We start from the raw sequence: 25,361 nt of genomic DNA, 5'->3' as shown, positions 1-25,361 counted from the left end.
CACTTTATTTTAAGGTGTCATAATACAGAGTAATTACCTAATTAAGTACTTAGTAGTAGCCTTTGTACTTACATGAAATAAAATCTACTTACCATGTAACTAAATTATGGAACAGCCTGTAATTACAGTTTGTAATTATGTAGATGTAATAGGCAGCTACTGTTACACATACGTAACAGACCGAGTCTGTTACACAGCTTCTTGTGCACTTAAGTACAATCTTGATACACTTTATTTTAAGTAGCTTATATCTGTGTACTCACATTTATAAATACGTTGTATAAAGTCTGCAACACATATGTAACAATCTTTTGGTTACATAAGTAGCTGTGTTTCAGACTCGGTCTGTTACATATGTGTAACAGTAGCTGCCTATTACATCTACATAATTACAAACTGTAATTACAGGCTATTTCATAACTCAGTTACATGGTAAGTACAGTTCATGTAAGTACAACGGCTACTACTGAGTACTTAACTAGGTAATTACTCTGTTTTATGGACACCTTAAAATAAAGTGTTACCCGAATATTTAGGTATTTGTACTGAAAAACATGACAAAAATGCGGCGAAAGAAATTTTTTTTTTTTGCAGTGCAATGCTGTAATGGCGTGGTGGATGAAGGTGTGAATCTATACACAAAATGTATTTATTAATACAAACGAAACTCAATAACACAGGAATCCAGAGAATGTACCACAGCATCTTACAAAACACAGACAAAGCAAAACAAGATGATTATGACAACTGAAACACAGTATACTGGATAATAAGAACAAGAAACAGATGTGCATAATGGTTATTAACCTTCACTGAAACTAAAACCAGTAATAAAGAAACATTTATTACTTTAAATAAACATTATTTGAAATTAAATAAAATATTTTATTTCAGCTAGTGGCAAATCAACATTTCTAATGTTCATTTAGGTGAAGAACTAAAATATCTAAAAACTAAAACTTTAACTAAAATTTCAATTGAAACAGGAAAATATAAAAATAAAGGTATAACACTTTATTTTAAGGAGCAATTCTCTCTGTTTATTAGCATGCATATTGGTTATTTATTAGTACTTATAAAGCACATATTAATGTTTTATTCTGCACGACCATATTTTAGATCCCTTAATCCACGATTCCACCCAATACCTAAACTTAACAACTACCTTACTAACTATTAACAATATGCAGCTAATTAGGCAAAAGTCATAGCTAATGCTAAGTTAATAGTGAGAATTAGACCTTAAAATGAAGTGTGATCAAAATCTTATTCAAAATAGAAACAATATTTTAGTATCAATGATAACACTGATATGCATAATCGATAACTAAGGAAACCAAGAAAAAAAAGAAAGAAAAGAAAAAAAAAAACAAAATAAGAGTCCTTGGAGAAAAAATGTACAATAGGCCTGTGACAAATGCCAAGGTGTGGAGTGTTATTTGGTGCGTCCAAGTAACATGTCTTAAACTGGTTGTACAGGGATTTGTTCTTATATACTTGCTGATACCGTGATGAAAAACTGTACACTGTATGATACTCTCTTTTTGTTATCAGAATATATTAATGAGTTTGACTACTACTACTATCGAACCCAACAGAATTAGCAGCACTGGTGCGTATATTTACTATGCCACATTTCCATCTGAACAGGAGGTCTGAGCTCAGTTCTACTAGACTGATGGTCAACGGCTCCGAGAAACTGTTGGGCTTTAGTTTAAGTGATCTGAGTGACATGGGAGTGGGATGGAAGATTAATGCCACCCTTGTGACCATCATAAGGTGAGTAACCTGCACCAATTTAAAAATGCACACACCTCATAAAGCACAGATTCGAGAGGGACGAGTATTAGAGATATTGAGAGCATGACTTCATAGGGTCATTTCTAGAGCTTGTTTTGCAGGATGGTATGGTTATGAACTAATAGGTAATCTGTTCTCTTTAGGAAGGACGTACTTCGCTTCTTGGATGCGGAGAGAGATGTGTCTGTTATCAAGAGCAGTTTCAAACCGGGCGATACCATCCACTATGTTCTGGACCGGCGCAGGACATTCAATGTTTCTCAGACTCTACACAGTTTACTTCCCGAAGTCTCTCCACTAAAGAACAAGACGTTCAAGACCTGTGCTGTGGTGGGGAACTCAGGCGTTCTCCTGAAGAGCGGATGTGGGAAGGAGATAGACAGCCATGGTTTCGTTATACGGTAATGTATTTACTTCTCTGCGGTGATCTAATCATTAGTGTCTTATGGCGAGGCATGCAGTCTAACAAGGTCTAATGGTCATTTATCTCTCACTGAATCAGTGTTTTCCCATCGGTAACTTGGCTTGAATTCTATCCCATTTTTGGAAACCTGAACTAGGAACAAAAGCTCAAAGTAATTCAGAAGCGTCACATGACTTGTACATTTTGTAGTACTGCAAGATTTTCACGAGTTTCACCCCAAAATGAAAACCAAATTTCCTTATTTTGGTTTCATTGATATACTATTATATACTTTGTTTTATTAAATATATTTGTAATAGTATATTTCCTGTTTTCCAAGTAGCAATTTTCTTGTGTTTTTGTCATTTTCAGTACAAACCCGATTCCAAAAAAGTTGGGACACTGTAAACAGAATGCAATGGAAGTTCTGGAAGTTTCAAATTTCAATATTTTATTATATATTTTATTATATATTATACAACATAGATGACATATCAAATGTTTAAACTGAGAAAATGTAAGGGAAAAATAAGTTAATTTTAAATTTCATGGCATCAACACATCTCAAAAAAGTTGGGACAAGGCCATGTTTACCACTGTGTGGCATCCCCTCTTCTTTTTATAACAGTCTGCAAACGTCTGGGGACTGAGGAGACAAGTTGCTCAAGTTTAGGAATAGGAATGTTGTCCCATTCTTGTCTAACACAGGCTTCTAGTTGCTCAACTGTCTTAGGTCTTCTTTGTCGCATCTTCCTCTTTATGATGCGCCAAATGTTTTCTATGGGTGAAAGATCTGGACTGCAGGCTGGCCATTTCAGTACCCGGATCCTTCTTCTACGCAGCCATGATGTTGTAATTGATGCAGTATGTGGTCTGGTATTGTCATGTTGGAAAATGCAAGCTCTTCCCTGAAAGAGACGACGTCTGGATGGGAGCATATGTTGTTCTAGAACTTGGACATACCTTTCAGCATTGATGGTGTCTTTCCAGATGTGTAAGCTGCCCATGCCACACGCACTCATGCAACCCCATACCATCAGAGATGCAGGCTTCTGATCTGAGTGCTGATAACAACTTGGGTTGTCCTTGTCCTCTTTAGTCCGGATGACATGGCGTCCCACTTTTCCAAAAAGAACTTCAAATTTTGATTCGTCTGACCACAGAACAGTTTTCCACTTTGCCACAGTCCATTTTAAATGAGCCTTGGCCCAGAGAAAACACCTGCGCTTCTGGATCATGTTTAGATATGGCTTCTTTTTTGACCTATAGAGTTTTAGCCGGCAACGGAGAATGGCACGGTGGATTGTGTTCACCGACAATGTTTTCTGGAAGTATTCCTGAGCCCATGTTGTGATTTCCATTACAGTAGCATTCCTGTATGTGATGCAGTGCCGTCTAAGGGCCCGAAGATCACGGGCATCCAGTATGGTTTTCCGGCCTTGACCCTTACACACAGAGATTGTTCCAGATTCTCTGAATCTTTGGATGATATTATGCACTGTAGATGATGATAACTTCAAACTCTTTGCAATTTTTCTCTGAGAAACTCCTTTCTGATATTGCTCCACTATTTTTCGCCGCAGCATTGGGGAATTGGTGATCCTCTTCCCATCTTGACTTCTGAGAGACACTGCCACTCTGAGAGGCTCTTTTATACCCAATCATGTTGCCAGCTGTTCCTTATATGTACATTTAACTTTTCCGGCCTCTTATTGAAACACAAAAAAAGAACTCAGTCCCAACCATAAGCCGAATGGCTTAACTCGCCAGTATATAGTCCAACTGAACAGCGCGAAGATCAGTCCGGCTTCACCAAAGCCAGCAAGGCAGAGCGGCGGCGGAAAGTTCGTAGACAGCGGCCGCTGAAATCCAGAGAGGGCGCCGAGCGCGAGCAGAGGAGGATCGGAAGGGGTGATCGTGAAGGGACGGGCGAACGGGCAGAGAAAAGCCACGGCGGTGAGCCGGCCAGAGTCCTAGAGCAGCCGGCAACAAAAACAAAATAAAACAAAACAAAAAGAGCAGCAAAACAGGAGCGCCAGACCGACGGGACTAGGAAAATAAACAAAACGAGATCGAGTCAGAAAACACAACAGGCAGCAAGACAAACTGAACCTCAGTATAATGCATATGGACTGACACCAGACAGCAAACAAGAGGGGTTTATAAAGGGAGATAATGAGTACAAAATAGAGTGCAGGTGAGGAGGAAAATTAGAACCCGGATAATAAGAGGCGGAGAAAACACCATATGACAGCAGAGCACATGGCCAGCTGTCAAAACACAAAAGGCCATGTGCTCCAGGACAACAAAAGCAGGGCAGCCCCACCCGAGATCGTGACAGTACCCCCCCTCCCAAGGAACGCCCCCAGGCGACCTAAGGGAAGGGGTTACCTGGTCTCCGGCGGAAGTCCTCGATCAGCGACCGATCCAGAATGTCCCGAGCGGAACCCAACTCCTCTCCTCCGGGCCGTAACCCTCCCAGTCCACCAGGTATTGAAAACCCCTGCCACGACGGCGAACATCTAGTAATCTCCTAACAGAATAGGCAGGAGCACCATCCACTAGACGAGGGAGGGGGCAGGGGATGACACGTTGGCATTTAGAGGAGACCTGAAAACAGGTTTAACCCTGGATACATGAAAACAGGGTGTACCCGACCAAGAGAGGAAGGTAACTTGAGCCTTACCGCAACCGGATTAAGGACCTTGGTGATCTGGTATGGACCAATGAACCTAGGCGCTAACTTGCGAGACAGCCTTGAGAGGCAGGTCCTTGGTGGACAGCCATACCTTCTGACCGCAGACATAGCGGGGTGCCGGAATCCGGTGGCGATCGGCCGCTGCTTTGGTCCGTCCTGGAGGCCTGGACCAAGGCCTTCCTAGCCTTCTTCCAAACACTACGACATCTTCGGACAAAGGCTAGGGCAGACGGTACCGCAGCATCGGGTTCCTGAGAGGGAAACAAGGAGGTAGATAGCCCATAGAACACTCAAACGGTGACATACCTGTGGAGGCTACTGGGAGAGTATTGTGGGAATACTCAACCCAAGTGAGCTGTTGGCTCCATGAGACAGGATTGCGGAACGCCAGGCAGCGGAGGGCCCGCTCGAGATCCTGATTGGCTCGCTCACACTGTCCGTTGGTCTGGGGATGAAAACCTGACGACAGACTCGTGGAGGCCCCGATCTGTCTACAAAATTCCTGCCAAAAACGGGAGACAAACTGGGGACCCCTATCAGAGACCACATCAACCGGAAGACCATGGATCCGGAAGACGTGGTCAATTACCAGTTGGGCTGTCTCCTTGGCAGAAGGGAGTTTGGGAAGGGGCACGAAATGAACCGCCTTAGAGAAGCGATCCACCACCGTGAGAATAACGGTGTAACCTCTTGAAGGGGGTAGGCCAGAGACAAAATCTAAGGCTATGTGTGACCAGGGACGAGAGGGGATGAGAAGGGGCTGGAGTAGACCAACGGAGGGACGGTTTGAGACCTTGTTCTGGGCACAAACAGAGCAAGCCAATACAAACTGCCTGGCGTCCTGGCCAATGGATGGCCACCAAAATCGCTGGCGGATGGCAGCCAGCGACCTCCTGACTCCTGGATGGCAGGCAACCCTAGATTCATGACCCCACTGGAGGACCTCAGGGCGCAGTGCCTCCGGAACGAACAACCGGCCTGCAGGACACTCAACTGGCACCTCCACCCCTCGTCCGGCCTCCTCCACCCGACGCTCGACATCCCAGGAGAGAGCCCCTACCACCACTCCTTCCGAGAGTATGGCATCGATCGGGGTCTCCTCTCCCGGGCGCTCGAACTGGCGGGATAGAGTATCGGGTTTAACATTTTTGGACCCGGGCCGGTACGAAAGGGAGAAGTCGAACCGGTCAAAGAAGAGAGCCCAGCGAGCCTGGCGCGAGCTCAGCCTCTTAGCCGAACGGATGTATTCTAAGTTCTTATGATCCGTCCAGACCAAGAAGGGCTGAGCCGACCCCTCCAACCAGTGATGCCACTCACCCAAGGCCAACCTAACCGCCAGCAACTCCCGGTTGCCAATGTCATAATTATGCTCAGCTGGGTTGAGGCGATGGGAGAAATATGCACAGGGGTGCATCTTCCCATCCCTGGAGGAACGCTGGGACAAGACTGCGCCTACCCCGACATCAGAGGCGTCCACCTCAACAATGTATTGCCGTTCGGGATCTGGAATGGAGAGAACAGGAGCAGAGATAAACCGGGACTTTAAATTATCAAAGGCCTCCTGAGCCTGAGCACTCCAGGTGAACGGTACCTTAATGGAGGTGGCGCGTTAAGGGTGCAGCTACCTGGCCAAAGTTCCTGATGAATCGCCGGTAGAAGTTGGCAAAGCCCAAGAAACGCTGCAGAGCCTTCCTAGTGTCGGGGACTGGCCACTTAGCGACAGCCTCGACCTTGGCCGGATCCGGTTTAATCTCCCCAGCTGAAACGATAAAGCCCAAGAATGAAACTGACTTGGCATGGAACTTGCACTTCTCCGCCTTGACATAAAGCTGGTTCTCCAGCAGCCGTTGGAGGACTTGGCGACGTGCTGAGTGTGTACCTGGAGGGATGGAGAAAAGATGAGAATATCATCGAGGTACACAAAGACAAACTGGTTAATCATGTCTCCCAGCACGCTATTGACCATGCCCTGGAAGACAGCAGGGGCATTAGTGAGCCCGAACGGAAGGACCAGGTATTCATAGTGTCCCGTGGGGGTATTAAAGGCTGTCTTCCACTCATCGCCCTCGCGAATGCGGACAAGATGATAGGCGTTGCGGAGGTCTAATTTAGTGAAGACCTTGGCTCCCTGCAAGAGTTCAAAAGCAGATGACATTAGAGGCAAGGGGTACCTGTTCTTAACAGTAATGTCATTCAACCTGCGGTAATCAATGCAAGGACGCAGAGAGCCATCCTTCTTCTTAACAAAGAAGAACCCAGCGCCAGCAGGGGAAGACGAGTGGCGAATGAGTCCGGCCTTGATGGATTCTTGAATGTACTTGTCCATAGCCTCTCGTTCAGGACCAGACAGGGAAAAGAGACGACCCCGGGGCGGAGAAGTGCCTGGAAGGAGATCGATGGCACAATCGAGCGGCGGTGGGGGAAGCGAGGTGGCTCTGGACTTGCTGAAAACTAGCCGCAGATCAAGGTACTCCTCCGGGACCCCGGTGAAATCAGCTGCTTCAACCTGCAACACAGGAGACACAGACACGGGAGGAGAGGCAAGGCCAAGACAACGCGCATGACAAGACTGACTCCAAGACATAATCTGACTGCGGGACCAATCAACCTGAGGGCTGTGCTGCACCAACCAGGGATGCCCCAGAACAAGACTGGCATTAGGGGACTCCATGAGGAGCAGCACAACTGACTCACGGTGATTGCCTGACACAACAAGACTTACACAGGGGGTGGTGTGGGTGATGGTGGCTACCAGCTGGCCAGAGAGGCCCCAGACAGAGACAGGAGAGGAGAGAGGAATGGCAGGGATGCCCCAGCTCTTGGCTGTGCTAGAGTCCAGAAAGCTGGCCTCGGCGCCCGAATCAATCAGAGCCTTGCAGGAGCGGATGGAGTCTTGGTAAGTGATGGTGGCAGAGAGCTGGGTGCGTGACTGAGGGGAAATAAGTGAAGAAACGCCCACCAGGACTCCCCGGCTAACTAGTGGGCTTTGGCTTTTAAAGGACATGATAGAGCAAAGTGGCCTGACTTGCCACAGTAGAGACAGAGGCCCTGAACCAGCCTCTGCTGTCTCTCTCGGGCCGACAATCGAAGTTGCCCCAACTGCATGGGCTCTGGATCAGGCAGGGGTGATTGAGGTGGTGGGTGGCCCTTGAAGGGCTGGGTTTCCTCCAGTCCCCAGGATGAGCGGGTGCCCAGCGTCGCTGACGCAAGCGGAGGCGGCTTTCGACTCAGTGGCCAAATTAATAAAGCCCTCCAGGTCCTGGGGTAGCTCGTGGGTGGCAATCTCATCCTGGATCTCAAAGTTAAGCCCCTCCCGAAACATAGCTCGCAGCGCCCTCATTCCAGTTGCAGGAAGTTGCTAGAGTCTTAAATTGGATGGCATATTCAGTCACGGTACGGCCTCCTTGACGGAGCCGCGCTAGTTTGGATGCAGCTTCATCCCCCCTTACAGAGCGATCAAAAAGTCTTGTCATCTCATCACGAAATTCCTCAAAGTTATTGCAGAAAAAAGCTCCTGCGTCCCACACGGCAGTCCCCCACTCGCGAGCCCTTCCCGTCAGCAGAGTAATGACGTAAGCAATCTTTAACCGTTCTGTAGCATATCGACGTGGTTGCAGCGCAAACACCAGGGAACATTGAGATAGAAACGCCCGACATGAATCTGGATCCCCATCATATAAGGGCGGGTTGTTGGCGTGCGGCTCAGGCTCGCGATCGCGGTGAGAGAGAGGCAGGGGGGCTGCTGAAGCGGAGGACGACAGAACGTCTTGTTGAAGTTCACGGAAGCGGCCTCTTAATTCAGCCAGCTGGGCCGTGAGGCTTTCAACCTCCTGAGCTGTGGGCGAGCTGGCTGGCTTGGTGGCCGAGGAGAGCTCCTTGATGAGCAATGGCGGATCGAACAAACTCCTCACCGGCTGGATCCATGATGGTCAGTCCGTACTGTCAGAGATGAGAGCGGGATCCAATAGCAGGTGAGTAATACGAGTTTATTGAAACACAAAAAAAGAACTCAGTCCCAACCATAAGCCGAATGGCTTAACTCGCCAGTATATAGTCCAACTGAACAGCGCGAAGATCAGTCCGGCTTCACCAAAGCCAGCAAGGCAGAGCGGCGGCGGAAAGTTCGTAGACAGCGGCCGCTGAAATCCAGAGAGGGCGCCGAGCGCGAGCAGAGGAGGATCGGAAGGGGTGATCGTGAAGGGACGGGCGAACGGGCAGAGAAAAGCCACGGCGGTGAGCCGGCCAGAGTCCTAGAGCAGCCGGCAACAAAAACAAAATAAAACAAAACAAAAAGAGCAGCAAAACAGGAGCGCCAGACCGACGGGACTAGGAAAATAAACAAAACGAGATCGAGTCAGAAAACACAACAGGCAGCAAGACAAACTGAACCTCAGTATAATGCATACGGACTGACACCAGACAGCAAACAAGAGGGGTTTATAAAGGGGAGATAATGAGTACAAAATAGAGTGCAGGTGAGGAGGGAAAATTAGAACCCGGATAATAAGAGGGGCGGAGAAAACACCATATGACAGCGGAGCACATGGCCAGCTGTCAAAACACAAAAGGCCATGTGCTCCAGGACAACAAAAGCAGGGCAGCCCCACCCGAGATCGTGACACCCCATACCATCAGAGATGCAGGCTTCTGATCTGAGTGCTGATAACAACTTGGGTTGTCCTTGTCCTCTTTAGTCCGGATGACATGGCGTCCCAGTTTTCCAAAAAGAACTTCAAATTTTGATTCGTCTGACCACAGAACAGTTTTCCACTTTGCCACAGTCCATTTTAAATGAGCCTTGGCCCAGAGAAAACACCTGCGCCTGGATCATGTTTAGATATGGCTTCTTTTTTGACCTATAGAGTTTCAGCCGGCAACGGAGAATGGCACGGTGGATTGTGTTCACCGACAATGTTTTCTGGAAGTATTCCTGAGCCCATGTTGTGATTTCCATTACAGTAGCATTCCTGTATGTGATGCAGTGCCGTCTAAGGGCCCGAAGATCACGGGCATCCAGTATGGTTTTCCGGCCTTGACCCTTACACACAGAGATTGTTCCAGATTCTCTGAATCTTTGGATGATATTATGCACTGTAGATGATGATAACTTCAAACTCTTTGCAATTTTCTCTGAGAAACTCCTTTCTGATATTGCTCCACTATTTTCGCCGCAGCATTGGGGGAATTGGTGATCCTCTTCCCATCTTGACTTCTGAGAGACACTGCCACTCTGAGAGGCTCTTTTTATACCCAATCATGTTGCCAGCTGTTCCTTATATGTACATTTAACTTTTCCGGCCTCTTATTGCTACCTGTCCCAACTTTTTTGGAATGTGTAGCTCTCATGAAATCCAAAATGAGCCAATATTTGGCATGACATTTCAAAATGTCTAACTTTCAACATTTGATATGTTATCTATATTCTATTGTGAATAAAATATAAGTTTATGAGATTTGTAAATTATTGCATTCCTTTTTTATTCACAATTTGTACAGTGTCCCAACTTTTTTGGAATCGGGTTTGTATTTAGTGTTAGTTATTTTAGTACTAAGTTAAAGTAAATGAAAATATTTTTAAAATATATAAAATATATCAAATATAAGACCCGTGTCTCTGACCATTGCCTGTTCTTTCGTCCCTGAGCAGATGTAACCTCGCTCCTGTGGAGGATTTTGCAGATGATGTGGGTTTGAGGTCAGACTTCACCACTATGAACCCCTCCGTGATCCCACGGGTGTACGGGGGTCTGAGGGACGAACAACAGCGGGAGCGATTCATCCGCCGTTTACAGCAGCTAAACGACAGCGTGCTCTGGATCCCTGCCTTTATGGTGAAGGGTGGAGAGAGGCACGTGGAAATCGTGAACCAGCTCATTCTTAAACACAAACTCAAAGTGCACACAGCGTATCCTTCACTCCGACTGATCCACGCCGTACGAGGGTGAGTTGGGACATTTACAATTCCAGTTTTCAATTTGAATTGAAGTAACACAAAAGAGTGCAGAACTCTAATTCAAATTCATAAGCAATGAAGTAAAATTTAAAATGAATCAAAATTACAAAATTGATGTCATTTTGATTTTTAACTAGAAAAGCCAAGTTTGTCTTGTCAAACTTGGCTTTTCTAGTTAAAAATCAAAGTGACTTCAATTTCGGAGTTTGGTCACACTTTATATTAGGTGGCCTTAACTACTATGTACTTACATCAAAAAATAAGTACAGTGTACTTATTGTGTTCATATTGTATTGTAAAACACTGCTGCTGCTATTGAGGTGGGATAGGGATAAGGTTAAGGACAGGTTTAATGGTATCTGTAGGTGTAAGGGATGGGTCAACAGTGTAATTATAATTAATTACAGATGTAACTACATATAGGTATTTTTAAAAATATATATGTACAATGCAAAAACATGTATGTACACAATGTATGCATTGTACCAAATGATTAATTTAAATGTAAGTACATAGTAGCCACCTGATATAAAGTGGGACCCGGAAGATTTTAAACCCTTAGGGCCAGATTTACTAAACAGGGCAAATTAGTGTTTAGAGTGCAATTCCATAAAAGCACCAATGGGAGGAGAAATTCTGCGTGTGATTTACTGACAACACGCACATTAAAGAACACAGACGCAGCCAGATCATTTCCATAATGACCAGCGCAATCTACCAAGTGCAGCACAAATAACCGCCTGCTTTAAAACATGCTTTTTTGGGCCATTAAATAATGGCGCAAATGTTAGTAAATCATGTTGCGTGATCCATTTTAATACTCTCCTCCCATAAATTTTGCGTCTGAAAGGGAAAATGACACCTACAAATGCATATTCAATAAGGTCAGGCACAGAAATAACTGTGTCCACGCTTTTTGAGCTCTAATTCTTCACTGTGCGTCTTTAGTAAATCCTGACGGTAGCCTACTATTTTAACGCCAAAAGATGGTTTGCGTTGGCGCAAGCTGTTAGTAAATCTGGCCCTTAGAAGTAGTGATCTCATATTTCATAATACATGGAAGACCATATATAGTACTGAAAATTGGTACTATAATGCTTATAGTACACTCAGCAACTGATAATTCAATAACTACAAGCAATGTCTGTTTATTTCTTAGGTACTGGCTCACAAATAAGATAAATATCAAACGACCCTCTACTGGATTACTGATGTACACAATGGCTACGCGCTTCTGCGATGAAATCTACTTGTATGGATTCTGGCCTTTCCCCAAAGATGGCAACGGAAATCCTGTTAAATATCATTACTATGATGGACTGAGATATCGTTATTTTTCCAATGCGGGTCCTCACCGGATGCCGCTGGAGTTCAAAACGCTGAAGAGACTGCACAGTAAGGGTGCGCTCAAACTGACCATGTCTAAATGCACATACCCTTGACTCATGAACGGACGGACACTCGGAACTCAAGTGAAAACTGAGAGGTCAAACTAAAATGTGTTTTCAGCTTTGGAGAATGAGTGTGCCTTCAACTGCAAACTGTCAGTGCAATGAAGTGCAATGCTTTACACACTGAACAAGCTACTGTTGTTTCCAAACGACAAATGAAACAGTCCTGCTTAGTGTGTAGATATTACAATGTTGGTAAGCGATCTTGTCTGAAAATGTCTTACACAAAAGTTGCCAAAGATACTGTATTTTTGGTATATAAACACATAATTATTTTTTGATTCACACAATTCAGAGACTCCCAACCTGGTCACACGTGTCCAAACAGCTACTTAAGCAGGTTTTTTGCAGTTCCCTTTTAAGGGCCAAAAAAAACATGTGTTTATGAATGAATTTGCGTTGAATTCCACTCATAGCATATTGCAACTTGGTGAGTCTGATTTCACCCACAGTATCCACTTTTTAATTGACTGGAAAAGTGTAAATGATTTTCTATTAATGTGAAATAAAAGGAACACGTGTCTGGTTTGTTGTCAATGAACATAATGGTTACACCTAAAAAAGGGAAACACTGGTATATATCAGTCTCAGATTACTGAATGTATTACATGTATGTTGTCAAAGTCATTTAGACCGATCTGTCTTAATCAAATGTACTGCTGTATGTCAGAATGTGTTAGCATGCCTGGAACAGATGACTTGAATCTAATAACACCTCGCATTATTTATGTGGCATTACATTGTGTGTAAAGTAAAAACATTCTGAGCAGATTATTGATGCAGAAATGTAAATGTATAATGTATGTATGTTGAAGACATGCAATGCCTTAGAGTATTCATTTACAGTTTTGTTTTTCTACTTAAGTGCATTCTTTTATTTATATTGTAATGTATTTTGTATTTTAAACAGATGTTAAATGCGTTTTTAAGCATTTCTGTGTGTTTTTAAATTTGATAGAAATTTGTCTCGCTGTATTAATTTGTTTTGATAGCTTTAAAGTTGATTTGAGTTTTTAATGCCAAAAGCAAAAATCAACTTCATCTCCTGAATCTGTGATTATGTTGACATTTCTGATTTCTTGACCAGAAGACCACTGTGGCATGACATGAAATGACACAGGCATACATATTTTTGAATTGTTTTGGAATTTTGCTAAATAATCTAATTTATGGAGGCCTGTTTCCAAAACAATACAGTAAAAACTGTAAAAAAAAAAAAAAAAATCTATACTTCTTGAAATCTTATAGTAATTCAATTACTGTAAATTATACAAATTAATTGAAAATATACTGTATAGTATAGTGTATTTTACCACTCGGTGACACCATGTGACCAGTCAGACTATTTCAGAAAACTGTAATCATGAAACTCATAGCACAAGAACAGCTTATGTGAGGTAGAACATAATGCAAGTCTGTATTTTGGCAAGCTTCCTTGGCTATTTACATGCAATACAAGCACTTAAATGAACAGACTACATCAAATTCTAGGGAAATCATTAGAGGATATTTACACTTGGTCACTACATGTGTTTTACTGATCAAATAGCTATCCAGTCATTAGGTGAATGCAATCTGAAACGCATTGTTCAGGCCACATAAATGAATGATTAATGTAATGAATTAAGATGAATGAAGTGACCAAGTATAAATACTCCCTTAGGTTGTAAAAAAAAAAAAAAAAAAACTTATCAAAGTGTAAACTGGAAGATCTTCCAATACTAATAAAAATATTAATACAAAAAAACATATATGTATCATTAGTTATACAAAGAATAGCAAAAGTCATAATATTGCCGTCAAATGTATAAATGAGCTAAACCAAGAATTAAGATACTTCACTGCATCCTATCTAAAGAGGACTAAAGGTTTGAAGGAACTGGCCTTAAAGAAAATGTGTGTTATATACAATAACAGTGGCAGTGTCTTTACATAATTAGCGAATGCTGAAAATGGAAAACATCATAAGAATTCACAAACAGGTTTACAGAAATGCATGCCATCCTTCTTTCTTAATCTCTCCTCTGAATGCAAAGAAACATGCAACATCCGAACGGTTAAGTGGACCTAAAACAATCATCATTTAAAATGAAAGCGTGAGAGAATAATAGAAAAGAGTTTGGTGTAACTCTGAGGTTTCTACTTATATTCCTATGCTTCCAGCTGCCGTCACTGCACAGGTTGCCATGACAACTTCATGCACTTGCTGCTGCTGCATTTAAAAAAAAAAAAGCACTTGAATATTATATATAGAGTTATTTTAGGTTTCATCATGAATATTTACACTAGATGATTTGATCTTTATAGTTTCAGTTTGTTAAATTGTTCTATTTATTTGTGTTCATAACGCTCAATTATCAATTTGTCGTTTAGTTTAGGTAAATAAGCAAATGCACTTCAAAGCCAATCTCAAGATTAGTTCAACATAGACGTTTATCAAAATCTGATCTGATTACAAGTTTTAGCACTGTACAGCTAAGCTTTCTGATATTATACTCGATGCTAATTTGGCGTCATGCATCTGTAAGGCTGTGCATTTGAGCCATTTAGGCATAAGAGCTTCACCATCATCAACCTGGTCACTTTTGAGGACAAAGCGACCCAAACTACTAATCTATCATGATTAAACTAGCCTGAAGTCTTCTGATGAACTCTAAGTTACAGTTCGGTAACTTAAGTTGTTATTGTGCACAATATTCACAGATCTGATTTTAAGAGAAAATGAGGAGATCCTGATGTTTTAGTTTGAACACGGTTGTGCTTGTTGAGAAACGCCAGACTGTCCTGTAATTGGTCTTGTTCACATTCTTGTTTCCTCGGATGGGCGACCCATGTAGTCCTGAATCGCCTGATGCAATGGCAGCCATTTTGCTGTAGATGATTTTATTGCACTAATCCATCTGAAAACAGAAGAGAAAAGGATGATGTTAATTCCTGCCGTTTTACCCATGTGCTGCCTAATGCCTTAGAAATTAAGAAATTAAGATTTGCATACAAAAATGCACACTTTTTTTTTTGTATCATGGACAACAGGATTCTCAAAAGATTCAAAAATGTTTATAAAGATCAAGTCCACGTGCAGATTAACATAGCACCACCTGCAATCACATTTCAACACCTGTGTAGTTTTTGAAACTTCACCCACCTTGATAAACAACAGTGTGAACCGTCATTTACAAAATACAAAATACAAAAAACCCGTCATTTACAAAATACTTTGGCTGTCAAATTATTCAAACTTGAAATTGATTGAATTTAAGATAAAAATGCACTTGAAAATTTAGCACCTATTAAAATATCATAATATGGTTGATGAAAATGATATAAAAATTAAAAAATTAAAGATATTAACAATGCTCTAAACTTGTGCTTAAAATGCACTTAAAATATAGGACTTGACATGTTCACAAACATACTTTTTTATTTATTTAAAAATATATATATATATTCTATTCAAAATTTAAAAGTGTTGTTTTTGTCAACTAAAATTAGTCAAAGTACAGTTAACTAAAATGAATGAATATGATATGACGAGACATTGTCAGCAGACCACTGAATGACTCAAACATCAATCTGTATGAAAAATAAAACTGGAACTGGTAAGAGCTGAGGTTAAATCTTTTGATTTTATGTGTTCAAAAGAAATGCACTCTTGTTAACAGCTAGGTTTGTTCCTTGCAATAAACAATAAAACATAGTACTGTTTGGTTAAAGGAATAGTTCACCCAAAAATGAAAATTTTGTCATCATTTACTGTACAGGTTTCTTATGTTGAACACAAAATGAGATATTCTGTAGAATTTTAAAGAACCAAACAGTTGTTGGCCACCATTGACTTCCATAGTAGGGAAAGAAATATTATAGAAGTCAACTGCTTGATTACCAGCATTCTTCAAAATATCTTCTTTATGTTCAACATAAGAAAGAAACTCATACGGGTTTGGAACGACATGAGGGCGAGCAAATGATGACAAAATTTTCATTTTTGGGTGAACTATTCCTTTAATATATTTTTTCATTGAGCCGTTTTGTAGACTGATAAAAAAAAAAAAGTTCGAAAAGTTTAATTGTAAAATAATACTGCTAAAATCGTTACTCTTTTTGTGCAAGCAGTCTAGACTAGCATTATGAAATGGATTTAATGCATATACTGAATGTTTTAAAAAGCATGATTGAACATTATTCAATATCAATTTAATTACCGTTTGTTCTCGTTTGCATTCTCTGCACAGAGGTAGAACACTTTAAACTCTTCAGACGGAGGTCTGAGCTCAATAGCAGATCTTTTGGATCCCACTGTCTGATCCCTCACTGTGTAGCCGTGCAGGTAGATTCCTCCTGCAACAAGACGAATGAGAGCTACTGTATTAGCTGTCACAGCAAAGCAAGCTATAGCGATACTAGAAAGAAAAACTGAAAACATTTGCATGAAAGAACATAAATAAACTAGTGCTGTCCAACGATTAATCGCGATTAATCGCATCCAAAGTAAAAGTTTTTGTTTACATAATAATATGTGTGTGTAGTGTGTATAGGCTATTTATTATGTATATATACTAAATTAAGTACACACACATGCATGTATATATTTAAGAAAAATATGTTTCGTTTATATATTAAATATATTTATATATGATATAATTTATATGAATATAAATATATACTCATAAATACAAGTAAATATTTTCAAAATATATGCTGTATGTGTGTGTATTTATATATACATAATAAATATACACACTACACACACATATATTATTTAAACAAAAACTTTTATTTTGGATGCAATTAATTGCGATTAATCATTTGACAGCACTAAAATAAACCTATACTGTATGTCTGATACACTATTAGCACAAGAGTACTGGGACACCTGACCATCAGGTACTTTAATGACAATGCATTCTAAATACAGAGACATTCATACGGAGTTAGTCCCTCCTTTTGCAGCTATAACACTTCTACTTTTCTGGGAAGGCTTTCCACAAGATTTGGAGTGCTTCTGTGGGACTTTTTGCCTGTTCATCCAGTAGAGTATATATGAGGTCTTAGGCCATTAGTATTCTCACCACCAAAGAAAAATGGTTTTAAGTCAGTTGTTTCTATGATTTGCTGTAGTGTCTCAGTGGGAAATATCAATAATCATAAACATATCATAATTGTGAAGCATTCCAGCAGTTGCACTGTAACAGACGTACCTATTGCGCAGGTTGATCGAATGCTGGAGTAGAAATAGAGGCATCCGTCTTTCAGCACACAGTAGTGCTGCGCCCATGAGTCCTTGCTCTTGTCCAGCAGGTGCAGTAGCCCAAGGCATTCTGGGTTCTTCACTGCCAGAGGGGGCAGGTTTGAGTTGTGTCGAGTCACGTCCACCCACACGTGATTCTGCCTCAACAAGCACCATCATTAGCATTATGAGTATTACCACAACAACATCATTCGTTTTTTAGCCAATTTGCATTAATAGAGCTAAAATTTGGAACAAAATACCCTATTTTGGGCATGTGTAATGATGCCACAGCAAATAATGCAAGCACAAATGATTAGGAAGTTACCTGTGTAATAGGATGAACTGCTCTGCCCATAGCCTCCAGCCACCTGAGAAACAATTACAAACTCATGTTATTTGTTTTTACCAGATGGGTTTTTGGTATGTAAGTTATTAATCGCCTTATAGTATTGGCAGTCCCTCTGAAACAAGCTGGATGCACGATGCAAACAGCAACCTTAAGTCTTGTTACATGGGAAAGGCTCTATGAGCTTAATTCCTTTCAGTGTTGGGGAAGCTACTTTGAAACACTTATGTGACAAGCTACACTGCGAATCCTGATTCCTAACAAGTATTTTCTCTCAGGACCACCTTCAAGTACCACCCCTACTTTATGTGAAGCTGGAGGATGATTGTAGATGATTGCAGATGATGAAGAACACTGTGTCAAGCGCTGCACATCACAACACTAGTTTCAGTTTACAACCAATCAGTACAAACTACAAGCCATACTAGTCAGACAATCCACCAACTACACTGTAAAAAAAAAAAACGTTGAGCCAACTTAAAATATTAAGGCAACCAGCCTCAGCTGTGCTCAGCTGCTGAAGCTGGTTGCCTTAAAAAATTTAAGTTGGCTCAACTTTTTTTTTTTACAGTGCAGCTGAAGTGGCACACAGTCTGACTACTTTTAAGAAATCTCTCCTTTTATAAAAGGACTGTATGTTCTCACCTCTTCATCTCTTGGTTTGATGTGGCACACAGGGAGTAAACTCGGTTCCCAGACACAGGGCAGCATCTGAACACAAACGGCTTTCCTAAACTGCTGTCGGCCTCCACCAGCGCCCCTTCCAGACTCACCACAGACAGAGCTCGGCTCTTCCCTTCATCCTGTCAGCGAGAAACCAAGTTTATATGGCACTGCACATTCAGATTTTACAGGTGCATCTGTCAGGATGAAACAGAAAACTGCACTCACACGCTTGTTTCTGTAGTAATAGAGGCAGCAGTCGTGTCTGAGCACAAACCACCTCTTTCTCCAGCCCTTCAGCAAACTGGACTGAGTTCGCTTGTGCAAGTAACCTCTGCACGCCGGTCGAGGAGTGTTCGGCATTCGACCGATATCCGAGCCAATGGTCAGAGTCAAAATATCTGGGCCTTTATTATTCGAACCAGAAATCACACAACACAATTAGACACAAAATGATTTCACAAAGTTATGCAATAGCACCAGTAAGGCTTTATTTTGATAGTCCACTATAAATAGCATTGCAACTATGCAGTGTTGGGAAGGTTACTTTGGAAATGTAATAGGTTACAGATTACAAGATACCCTATTTCAAATGTAATAAGTAGTAACTATTTTAATTCCTTTATTCAAGTAATGTAACTGATTACTTTTAATTACTTCCCTACATTTCTAATGTTTTCAACTGTTAATAATTTTCAAACATGTAAACCAGGCAGGGTTAACCTTACAGTAGTATTCAGTAGGATTACTGTCACTTTCGAAATACTTCATCACTTGAATTAAGATTATAAAAATTTAATTTTAAAGCACAGCCACCACAAAATCAGTCATTCTGAGGTTAAATAGAGATTTAAAATCATAACAAGAAATAGTTTAGTAGTTATGATACAGTTTTTGCAAATCAAATCTTGCATAGCTATGACAGGAAACACTGGCATCTAACAATAGCTTGGAAAAAACAGTTAATCTTAAAAAAAAATAAAGCATAAACATAAACCCAAATAGGAGATAAAATAGTTATCAAAGAAGCACGTGTCCTATTCTGTGTCCTAAACTCCTGAAGCATTGGTGTCTCATATTTTAGAGCAGTCAATGCGTTATGAAAAAAATGAATTGTATGTGGATGTGTGAAAATATTCAGATGTAACCCTCTTTGTAATCGTTAACATTTTCATAAGAAACTGTACTTTAATGCAATTACATTCTCTGTAACTGTAACTGATTACAATTACATTTATTTTGGGTAACACTTTATTTTAAGGTGTCCTTGTTACACATGTTACATGTACTTACTATTATAATAACAATAAATTATGCATAATTACATGCAAGTAACCCTAACCCTAACCATATAGTAAGTACATGTTGTTCATTAATATTACTCAGTACCTAAATGTATAATTACACTGTAACAACCTTAAAATAAAGTGTAACCTTATTATTTTGTAATTAAATTACATAATTTAGTTACATGTAACTAGTTGCTTGCCAACACTGCAACTATGTCAAACTACTAGTCAATGTACAGTAACTGGTTACAGAGAACGCCGGGAATGCAACCAACAAACCCAAATCTAAAATCACCTCAAAATATCCAAACCTTGACAATGAGAAATGCAGTAATAATGTTGTCTGAGTGTCCACCCTACCTTGCCGTGCGAGTTCAGCCGCTTCTGAGTGTGGCACCATAGTGACATCGGTGCCGTTTACCGCCAGCACATAGTCTCCAACCTGCAGGCCTGCCTCCTCCGCTGCTCCATCTGAAACACAGCACACCAGCAGCTCTCAACATCTGAGGAGCATGGCCCACGAACAGCGCACTCTTAACTACTAGAATTTACAATGAGTTAGCATTAAATTTGGCATCTATTCTTGCATTGTCCATCTGCTCATGGTAGATTTTAAAACGAATCCATGTGATTAAAGGATAGTAGTAGAGCTGTCCGAGATCACCCGATCTCAAGAAAATGTGACTTTTTTACAAATCTGTGGTTTGGTATGAATTTGCGTGATTTGTAGAGACATACAATTTATATAAAAACGTAAGAATGAAGCTCTACTCCTAAACCTAGCAGATCACATGAAATACACAAATGAGACTGTACAAATTCATATGAATTTACTGACCATATGTAATGTAAGTGCTACCAAATGTACTGTAAATGTGTTGACTGTTTAGTCATGAATTTGTGGCTAATTTGGCATAGTTTCAGTACTACAACCACAACAGCTTTTTTTTTTTTTAAGCAAAGTAATCTCATGAAAATCTAGTGCATTTTCTTTTATGCATTTGGCTGACACTGTAATCTACGGTGATTTAATGGTCACAAAGATTATTAACAATAAAGATAATGATAATTTAACTAAAATGCATATTCAGTATTTCACAGCTTTGAAGTTGCCAGTAGGAAGAAAAACCTATGGCTACTCGTGAATTTACAGACATAGACATCAAATTAAACGGTTAACTCTTACTTAACCAGTAACATACACTGTCAAAGTTGCAAAAAATGTCATGCAGATTCATCAAATAATTAAAATTTTAAATAATTATTGAGTTATGTATAGCTCATTGCACAAAGGCATGTTTAGACTTTAATGACCTATTTAAAACATACAGTAAAATGCACGTGTGTTAAAATATCCACTATGTAGTGGATCTTCTCCAGTTTGTCATCGCGCTACAGGTTGCAGTTTTGCTGTCTGTCTCTTTAAAAGCTTGAGCGCTTTAAAGCAGGATGGATTCTGATTGGCTCCAAATGTTGTTATCATGTTGTTCATCAGCTGGAAAACACATTCTGATTTCAGCGATATTGTGTCGTTATAGTTATAGTTGTGGTGTGGGCTTCTCCTAATCCCTCTCTCTATTTGGTGTGAACAGGAACAATGCCTTCAAGCTATTATTTTTTTAACTAGTGAGTTTCTCATTCTTCTACTTTGCACCAGATATGTATCTTTGATAATAACTTACTTGTGTCCACCTCAGTAACCACGATGGGTTTGGAGAACTGAATCCTGAAGCCCCAGGGATACTCGCCCATGCCTTTGCTGATTTTCACTGTCCGCTCACGAACTGAAACATATAATGCATCTTTAAACACCGCAAATCATAAACAGCCAGCTCTAGCCTATATTCATCCGAGAATGCCATGAACCCACTTGCTGCTGGTCGAGTACAGCTGCTGAGACAGTGTGCACTTTCATTCTGGCTAACTTCATCTCCATGGTATATCCATGATACTGAGTGAAAGGTTTCTGTGTAAAAGCCTCTGTCTTCAATATCCCGCATTGACATGTCCACTGAACGAGTGTCCTCAGAGTTCAATGTGTCTTAATAACGAAAAAAAGAAGACAATCTTTAAAATTAAAAACATTCTACCTACTGTAGCCTACAGTTTGACAGTCAATAGTAATTTTCACAACAACTTTCTTAATACAAGTACCAAACTACCAAATATATGATACCAGAAATCTGGGGTATCAATCAGTACTTCCTTCGAAACCAATCAGACAATCGACACATGGCACATGCGTTGAGCGTATATGTAAGTGAATACCTGATTCCTCTGTGATATTGCTAGTTATAGAGCTTCCTCCTGCAGAACTGCGCTGTTTGCTCTCCTTGAAGAGCTTGCGTCTTCTTGCCCAGTGGTCTGAATGCTCCTCTGAATCTTTATGAATGGAGTCTGTTGGAGGCCTGAGGTGCTCTTTGACCTCTAATGAATCTATGAATGATAAAATACACAAAAATCAATAGGCCTGATTAGTCAATTATTCATTTTCAGCTTCAGGGCACAGATTGGTGACCTAACAACACAGATCCAAATTTAGTGATCCTACAAAATAACTGTCTAAAAGAAATCTAGACATTGGTAAAACAATCTGCAAAATTATTAAAATGACCATTTTGGTTTCTAAATGACTAAACTTTGGTTTTTAAATGCGTTTGTCCCCTTTCATGTAAATTCTTACCATTTTTTAAATGAACGTAAACTTTAAATATGAAGTAAAACCGCCAGTAGGTGACGGCAAGTCACTGTCTTAATTAGTGTGTCACTGATTCATTCATTCAATGATTCAATACGACTCATTAAAATAATTTAAACGATTCATTCAAAGCAAGTCACTTTATGAATGGGTCTTTGAATCATTGACTCAACCGATTCATTCAGAAAGGACGTGACTTTTTCATTGGCAGAACAGAGCAAAAACAGTTGATATCAACACTATTGTGTCTTAAATGTGTCACTTAATATTAACGTAAACATTGAACATTTACTTATTTATTTAAACTGTAATCAGAAAACCACAATATCATAATTGAAACATGAGCGAGAGAGAGAGTGAAACTGTTTGAGTCCGTTAAGAGAGTGAATATTTTCAGTTTCGATCTCTCCAGCATTCAGAGTTTTAAGGAAGTTGTGACCCGCCAGTGAAAACCACTTTTCTGAAAGCATACTGTAAAATATTTCAGTGCTTACTTTTTGAGGCACTTTGCCGTTCAGACAAGTCATTTTTATAAAGTTTGTTTGTCCCATAGACATCTGTGCTTATTTTATCCAGGAGTTCATTTGGTTGCACTTCTCCAGGCTGTTGAGCGGACGCATCCACATGTAAGATTAGTTTACTGTTCGCAGAGGTTGTGGTTTTTCGTGCTTGTGAGGAATCCTGGAGCTCCTCCACCGCTTCTCTGATGCTGGCGAGGTCCTCTGTTGGAGACGCACTAGGAGACTCACTCACAGGGCTCAAAGCATCTATCTGATGCTCCTCATCAAAAGAGAAGACATGGTTGCCCTGCAGAAATCTCTGCTCACAGTCCCCAGTGATTATTGTCATTACTGAACCTCTTCGTTTCTTCGGAGCGTCGGCTTCGCCTCTGTCACACGTGTTATGCTTGACACCGTTGGGTAATCCTTCGTCGATATGTTCCTCAGAGTTGCACAGGGAAGGAGGGATGACATGAATAAGAAGCTCCCTTTGATGTCTCTCCATGGTGTCACCTGGAGAAATGGACTCATCCAGCTCCACCATCTCCTCGTCAAAGCCACTTTCATTGACTTCATTCAGCTCAGGCGCACCATCAACGATCATCAAACCAGAACTCGGTTGCTCCATCTCATCCAGCTCTGCTGGCTCCTGATATTGTTCGCGTCTAAAGAAGACTTCTTCTGGGCTCTCATCAGACCTGGATGGATAGAAGGGGTTCTTCGTTGAGCTGTAAGCTTTAAATTTGGGAATACAAGAGTCGGGACCTGTTGTGGAGCTGGAGCTTGGTCTATAGCTGCTGCTGCTGGAAGATTTGCGGCTCCCAAGCGGATGAAGTCTTTCGTCTTCTCCGTAAAATCTACCCATCCTCTCTGCCTGAGAGGGAAGCGACTGCATGAAATACGACAGTGTGCCAGAGGAAAACGACTCTCTGTATGAGGGAATGCTGTCTCTGGCTTGACTCATTTGATATGTCACTCCCGGGTACGTCTTTCGTCTTTTGGTTGGTATGTCCATGTAGCCTGCAGTATGAGTTTTGCTTTCTAGGATGGAGATGCTGTTGTTGCGCAAGCGCGCTTTCCTTTCATGATTGTCGATGAAGTTTTTAGTGAAAGAAGATCTGTTTATTGAAGCTCTGGGATTCGTGAATAAATGCTCCTGAGGACTCGAGGACTCGCACCTGGGTTCGTTTGTCCTGTTGTCCAGTGTATTCTGGCGCATGAACTCTTTGCACAAGGTAACCTCAGATGATGTCTGCATGCAATTAGTGTTGTGGTCAGCGAATCTTTCTCTGGGACTGATCTGACAAGATGCAACATTTTCTGCAAGGAAATCCAGTGCATTCCTCTTCCCATCAGCAAATTCATCAGGGGGAGGGATATCCCATAATGCCTCGTTACTGAGACTGCTGGGCAGTGAGCGCTGTTTCGGATGTTGCCAGAAATCAGAGGGTGATGAACCACGTGAGGATCCATCAACCAGTGTGAAATCTGTGTCTGTCTGGCCACCTGTGTTTCCCCAGCGGTAGTTGTTTTTACAGCAGCTTTTACAGCAAGCCATTTCTTCGGGATCGTCCCACGAGCTCTGACTCTTGGAAGCATGTGATGACTCTGAATTCAGCTCTGCAATGCTAATCTTGTAGCTGATATTCTCACTATTGTTTTGTTTGTAATCTGCTCCATGTTGGTTCCATGAGTAGACGTGGGTGTTTTTTTGAGTTTGATGTTTTTCAGTTCTAAAAGGAGCCTCTTCTCTTTTGTCTCTGTGGTTTTGAATGATAAAGGTTGCCTTGATATTTGAATCATCTGATGTCACGACTTCATTGATCTCAAGCTTCATATTTGGGCTCATGCACTTGACCTCAGTGATTGTGACTGCTATCACACTATTGACCGTTGCTTCATGGCATTGTTCGAACACAAGTCTCGGAGAAGACAGTCCAAAATTATCGATGGTCACAGAATGTGTGATTTTTAACCCTGGACCCCTGTCTACCGGTTCTGAGTTTGGCTTTTGTCTGTCGTTTTTCTTTTTGTCCTGAAAGAAATCTTCGCTACTCCCAGATCTGTTTTCTTTCTCTGTGGTCTCCGTCTCCGTCTCCTTCTCGTCTTCAGACAGTTCATGCTCTTTACAGAAAGAGTCAGTTTCTCCCTTCTCTGCATCTTCCACAGTGTCCACCATAGTGTGTTTTTGAAAATTATATGGAGAGATGCATTCTGTACAAAAAGAAAAGAGGTTTAGATGCATTGCATTGCACATATCTTTCTTCAGTCTTATTTGTAACAGAGTACTTAGTATAAACCCAAAAAAGCTTAATTTTAGCAATCATAAA

At 41.1% G+C, this 25,361-nt stretch overlaps 2 protein-coding genes across 2 annotated transcripts in view; one reads left to right on the top strand and one right to left on the bottom strand.

Moving 5' to 3' along the window:
- The window catches only part of st8sia4 (ST8 alpha-N-acetyl-neuraminide alpha-2,8-sialyltransferase 4), a 15,316-nt gene extending 1,902 nt beyond the window's left edge, over nucleotides 1-13,414 (top strand). The window contains exons 2-5 of the mRNA XM_058790195.1: nucleotides 1,651-1,779; nucleotides 1,944-2,201; nucleotides 10,549-10,842; nucleotides 12,014-13,414. Coding sequence (XP_058646178.1) covers nucleotides 1,651-1,779; nucleotides 1,944-2,201; nucleotides 10,549-10,842; nucleotides 12,014-12,296 — 964 coding nt within the window. The 3' untranslated portion in view covers nucleotides 12,297-13,414. The remainder of the gene's footprint in view (nucleotides 1-1,650; nucleotides 1,780-1,943; nucleotides 2,202-10,548; nucleotides 10,843-12,013) is intronic.
- A 207-nt stretch (nucleotides 13,415-13,621) lies between these two features.
- pdzph1 (PDZ and pleckstrin homology domains 1) lies at nucleotides 13,622-23,569 on the bottom strand. Its single transcript, XM_058790194.1, has 11 exons — nucleotides 23,026-23,569; nucleotides 22,102-22,269; nucleotides 21,704-21,874; nucleotides 21,516-21,617; nucleotides 20,194-20,304; nucleotides 18,773-18,951; nucleotides 18,527-18,684; nucleotides 17,861-17,903; nucleotides 17,504-17,690; nucleotides 16,508-16,643; nucleotides 13,622-15,205 (listed from the first exon to the last, which is right to left on the bottom strand). The coding sequence occupies exons 1-11, from the start codon at nucleotides 23,534-23,536 to the stop codon at nucleotides 15,106-15,108; spliced, it is 1,866 nt and encodes a 621-aa protein (XP_058646177.1). The 5' UTR covers nucleotides 23,537-23,569; the 3' UTR covers nucleotides 13,622-15,105.
- Nucleotides 23,570-25,361: the final 1,792 nt, after the last annotated feature.

Source organism: Onychostoma macrolepis, chromosome 10, assembly GCF_012432095.1.
Source record: "Onychostoma macrolepis isolate SWU-2019 chromosome 10, ASM1243209v1, whole genome shotgun sequence".
Lineage (NCBI taxonomy): Eukaryota > Metazoa > Chordata > Actinopteri > Cypriniformes > Cyprinidae > Onychostoma > Onychostoma macrolepis.
This window is presented reverse-complemented; position numbering and strand designations above follow the sequence as displayed.

Bases quoted from the DNA above. Each gene is read 5' to 3' on its own strand.
- pdzph1 (XM_058790194.1), bottom strand. From the start codon at position 23,536: ATGGAGAGACATCAAAGGGAGCTTCTTATTCATGTCATCCCTCCTTCC. The intron at 21,618-21,703 runs GTGGGTTCATGG...TATATGTTTCAG, and splicing joins CTGTACTCGACCAGCAGCAA to TTCGTGAGCGGACAGTGAAA. The intron at 18,952-20,193 runs GTAGGGTGGACA...CGAATAATAAAG, and splicing joins GGCTGAACTCGCACGGCAAG to GCCCAGATATTTTGACTCTG.